Here is a 5,527-nt window from a genome sequence, read left to right on the forward strand (position 1 = left end):
CCCCCCCCCCCCCACAAACCCCCACCCCCACCCCATTTTCATCCTGCCCCTGGAAGTTACTTTTATACAAATACTGAATAAAAAAGCTTTGGATAAAGAGCCAGATAACTGAGCCAGTGAAGCCACTACAAAAAATGACAAAAAAAATTACAAACCTCAGAGAATTCAATGGGAACGAAGCAAGAAGGACAGGCTGGTTCCGGCCAAAATAATAATAAAAACAACATATGCATATGTATGTATATAGCATGCCTATATGTGTTAGGTATATGTACACTTTTGAGAGCAGGCAAATTTTTTTAATGTGTTCCAGTGTGCCTACAGTAAAGAATGACAATATATATCTACCTACCTACCTATCCATCCATCATAATAATGTATATACATATGTATGTATATAGCATGTCTATATGTGTTAGGTATGTGTACAATTTTGAGAGCAGGCAAAAGAATTTTTGATGTGTGCCAGTGTGCCCACAGTAAATGGACAATAAAAGTTATCTCTTTCTATGTCTGTCTGTCTGTCTCTGTCTCTCTCTATATATATAATCTATCTCTCTCTGTCTCTCTCTTTCTCTGTCTCTCTCTCTCTCTATATATATATACATACACATCTCTATCTATCTCATTCTATTTCTCTATGTCTCTCTCTATACATTTATCTATCTCTATACATCTATCTCTATACATGTATCTATGTATCTCATTCTATTTCTCTATATCATCTATCTATATACATCTATCTATCTATCTCTATACAACTATCTATCTATCTCATTTTATTTCTCTATATCTATCTATCTATCTATCTATCTATCTATCTATCTATCTATCTATCTATCTATCTATCTCTATACAACTATCTATCTATCTCATTTTATTTCTCTATATCTATCTATCTATCTATCTATCTATCTATCTATCTATCTATCTATCTATCTATCTATCTCTATACATCTATCTATCTATCTATCTATCTATCTGTCTGTCTGTCTGTCTGTCTGTCTGTCTGTCTGTCTCATTCTATTTCTCTATATCATCTATCTATCTATCTATCTATCTATCTATCTATCTATCTATCTATCTATCTATCTATCTATCTATCTATCTATCTATCTATCTATCTATCTCTATACATCTCTCTCCCTCTCCCTCTCTCTCTCTCTGATTTCTGGTTCATTGAAATGGCACTACCAGGTGATGCACGAATTGAAGAGGAGAAAAATAACAAAATATCCTGATTTGCAAACTGAAGCTGAGCGACTACGAGGGCAGAGATCAAGGCTTGTACCCCTAGTAAAAGGAGCCCTTGGAGCCAGACCCAAAGGGCCACCTAGCAGATACATGGACATCCTGAACTGATTAGACCCGAATATCCTGACTTTGCAAAAGCCACCCTACTTGGAACTGCCCATATGCTCACAGCTCCCCTTTAGGCCCTTGCTTAGGACTCCAGCTGCTTTGGCCTCGAACGTGCCCACTCTGCTTTTTCTCCCGGGAACGGGGGAGTTTCCCAAGCAGGATCAAACCAGGAAGAGTCAGGATGGAAATCAATGCCGGGGAAATCCAGCCAAACCAGTCCCGCGCCCGTTGCATCCCCCTTTTTTCTTCTGCAGGAACAGAAACGGGACCCGGTTCCAAACCCATCGAAGCCATTCAAAGGAGAGTTGGGGGGGTGGTACCCCAATTCTGCTTTTTTTTCTTGTTTGGGGGGGCGCCTGGTTGCAACAGATCCCCCATGTACCCCTTTGCTAGCCTTGGAATAAAGGGAGCTGCGTTAGCCAAAGGAAGGGAGACCACCAGGAAATCTCCCCCCACCAGGAGCAATTGGGGACACCCCAACCCCTATTTTTTTCCTCCCTTTTTGGGGGGGAGGGGGGCGCCTGGTTGCAACAGATCCCAGCCGCGCACCCCCTTGCTAGCCTTGGAATAAAGGGAGCCGCGTTAGCCAAAGGAAGGGAGACCACCAGGAAATCTCCCCCCCACTGGGAGCGATTGGGGACACGCCAACCCCTATTTTTTTCCTCCCTTTGGGGGGGGCACCTGGTTGCAACAGATCCCAGCCGCGCACCCCCTTGCTAGCCTTGGAATAAAGGGAGCCGCGTTAGCCAAAGGAAAGGAGACCACCAGGAAATCTCCCCCCCCACTGGGAGCGATTGGGGACACGCCAACCCCTATTTTTTTCCTCCCTTTTTGGGGGGACGGGGCGCCTGGTTGCAACAGATCCCAGCCGCGCACCCCCTTGCTAGCCTTGGAATAAAGGGGAGCCGCGTTAGCCAAAGGAAGGGAGACCACCAGGAAATCTCCCCCCCACTGGGAGCGATTGGGGACACCCCAACCCCTAATTTTTTCCTCCCTTTTGGGGGGAAGGGGGCGCCTGGTTGCAACAGATCCCAGCCATGCACCCCCTTGCTAGCCTTGGAATAAAGGGGAGCCGCGTTAGCCAAAGGAAGGGAGACCACCAGGAAAGCCCCCACCCCTTCCGGGAGCGATCCAGTCTACTGTACTGGGAAACGAAGGAGCCCCCCCCTCTCCCCCAGGCTTCCTCTGTCTGCAGCTCCGCGGGAAGGGGGGGGAATCTGGAATTGGGGCGCCCCGGGGGTCGTCTAGCTGCTCTCACCTTGTCCCAGAGCAGCCACTGGGCTGCCGCCGCCCGGGCGCGATCCGCCGCCTCCGCCATCCGGATGCAAAAAAAAAAGAAAGAAAGAAAAGAGAAGAAAGAGAGAGAGAGAAGGCCACGACTGCCGGGTCTGGCTGTAGGCTCCGCCCCGGGAGGCGGAGTCAAGGGGTGGGCGGAAACCTCCCCCCCCCGACGAATCACAGCAGCCCCTTCGGGAGGAGGAGGAGCTCCGCGAGGGTGGGGGTGGTGGGGGGGAAGGGTTGACGCCCAGGAGGCGGTCTTGCCTTGCTCCGCCCACCGAGGGGAGGGGAGGAAAGGAAAAGGAGGGGGACAGGAGACCACCGGGAGATCACCCTTGCCTGCCATGGGTTCGTGGACGTCGTAGGGAGCCGATCTGGCTCTGGAGACAATCTCCTTGGTTACATTGTTGCTCAGTCCTTGCTTAGCACGTTTCCCCACCTGCTTTGCTCTCTCTGCCCAGGAGGATGGGTAGGGGGCTGTTTAGGGCAACCCAAGGACCCTTGTGTGGTTCCCCTAAAAGGAGATCAAAGGGGAGAGGGGCTTCCGTGGGGGTCTTTTAGGGAGAGCCCTTCACCAATGTCCTGAAGCATAGATTTAGCCACAGTATTTCTCCTTCCTTCCTTCCTTCCTTCCTTCCTTCCTCCCTTCTTATTATTCCTTCTCCTTCTTTTTTCATTCTTATTATTCTTATTCTTATTTCTTCTTCATTCTTATTATTTCTTCATTTCTTATTCTTTATTCTTATTTTTTCTTCATTCTTTATTCTTATTATTTCTTCTTCATTCTTCATTCTTATTATTTCTTCTTCACTCTTTATTATTCTTTATTCTTATTTCTTCTTCTTCTTCTCCTCCTCCTCCTCTTCCTCCTCTCCTCCTTCGATCTTCATTCTTCATTATTATTCCTTCTTTCTTCATTATTCTTCTTCTTATTTCTTCTTCTTCATTCTATTATTTCTTCATTATTCTTATTCTTCATTCTTCATTCTTATTTCTTCTTCATTTTCATTCTTATTATTTCTTCTTCATTCATTCATTCTTCTTCTTCTTCTTCTTCTTCTTCTTCTTCTTCTTCTTCTTCTTCTTCTTCTTCTTCTTCTTCTTCTTCTTCTCCTCCTCCTCCTCCTCCTCCTCTCCTCCTTCTTCAATCTTCGTTCTTCATTATTATTCCTTCTTTCTTCATTCTTCTTCTTATTATTATTTCTTCTTCTTCTTCATTCTTATTATTTCTTCATTATTCTTATTCTTCATTCTTCATTCTTATTTCTTCTTCATTTTCATTCTTATTATTTCTTCTTCATTCTTTCTTNATTTGGTTGCACGCTTGCAATTCCACATGGCACGCAAGAGTATGATACAATACACAACTAGGCCACCGTGGTGTGCCTATTACACAGAAGATTAAGAGAGGAAACTTAAAAGGATGCTATATAGACAAACAAGAATGGTGAAACAACATAAAAAAAAAACCTTTCCAAGTGGAACAACCTGCCTCCAGAAGTTGTGGGTACTCCAACACTGGAAGTTTTTAAGAAGAGACTGGACAGCCATTTGTCTGAAGTGGTATAGGGTTTCCTGCCTGAGAAGGGGGTTGGACTAGATGACCTCTAAGGTTACTTCCAACTCTGTTATTCTGTTATTCAATTCAGTGATTCCCAGTGATAGGTGATGGTGATTGTTGTTGCTATTCCCTTGATAATACCTATCACACACACACACAAATACACACACACACATACACACACACACACACACACAGAGAGAGAGAGAGAGAGAGAGAGAGAGAGAGATGTATAGAGATAGGTAGGTCGGTAGATAGAAGCGATAGATAGATAGAAAGATAGAAATACCTATCGCACACACGCACACACACACACACATACAGAGAGAGAGAAAGAAAGAAAGGGGGATATATATATATATATATATATATATATATATATATATATATATATATATATATATATATATATATATATATATATATATATATATATATATATATATATATATATATATCAATGTACTTAATCATTTTGGAACTGTGGGATTAATTAGATTTTCAAATCATCTTCAATTTTCAAGATTTTATTTATTTATTTTTTTGCTGACAAAAACTTTTCTGTGGACCAGAGTGCCCTCTGCTGGTGTGAAGGTAACATTTGAGGCTCTGTGGATCCACCTGTATACAATCCCATATTTTTATGCCTTCAGACACCCATCCTATTTATTAATCTCAGTAAAAACTAAAAGCAATTTCATAAATTACAAACTGCAAAATTAGGAACGGCAATTGTGATTGGATCTGTTGTCTTCCCAACCTAAAACTGAGAACTGTAAATTTGTATACATCAGCTAAATTCTGCTGGCTTAGGTCTTCTTATGCTAAAGAATAAAGAAAAATCAGATTGGTTTACAAAAAGGACATATCTTGCATGCTGGATTCTATCAGGATCCAGCCTAAGAACTCAAGATTACATCTGATCAATTTTAAACCAGTCTTTCGTTTTCATTCCCATCTTAGGCCATACATAGAATTTTTTTTTTGAGATCACGGTTTTAGAAAACCAGGGAGACTTGCAAAATTCTTTATAAAACCCTAGTAATACTGCATCCAGTTTTGGTCACCATGTTACAAAAAAAGATGTTGAGACTTTTGGGAAAAAAGTGCAGAGAACAGCAACTAAAATGATTAAAGGCCTAGAGATTAAAACATATGAAGAATGGTTACAGGAACTGGGTATGGCTAGTCTAGACTAGGGGGGACATGATAGCATCTTCCAATATCTGAGGGGCTGCCATAAAGAAGAGCAGATTCAACCTATTTTCCAAAGCACCAGAAGGCAAGACAAGAAACAATGGATGGAAACTAAGCAAGGAGAGAAGC

General features: G+C 42.7%; 1 protein-coding gene across 1 annotated transcript in view; it reads right to left on the bottom strand.

Annotated features, from left to right (window-relative positions):
* The window catches only part of LOC107297471 (phosphoglucomutase-2), a gene marked incomplete at its 3' end in the record, with an annotated part of 21,066 nt that extends 18,386 nt beyond the window's left edge, over positions 1 to 2,680 (bottom strand). Inside the window, exon 1 of the mRNA XM_015826836.2 lies at positions 2,621 to 2,680. Within this exon, the coding sequence (XP_015682322.2) occupies positions 2,621 to 2,680 (60 nt within the window). The remainder of the gene's footprint in view (positions 1 to 2,620) is intronic.
* Positions 2,681 to 5,527: the final 2,847 nt, after the last annotated feature.

The sequence above is a fragment of the Protobothrops mucrosquamatus genome, unplaced genomic scaffold, assembly GCF_001527695.2.
Source record: "Protobothrops mucrosquamatus isolate PMUCROS unplaced genomic scaffold, P.Mucros_1.0 scaffold3321, whole genome shotgun sequence".
Classification (NCBI taxonomy): domain Eukaryota; kingdom Metazoa; phylum Chordata; class Lepidosauria; order Squamata; family Viperidae; genus Protobothrops; species Protobothrops mucrosquamatus.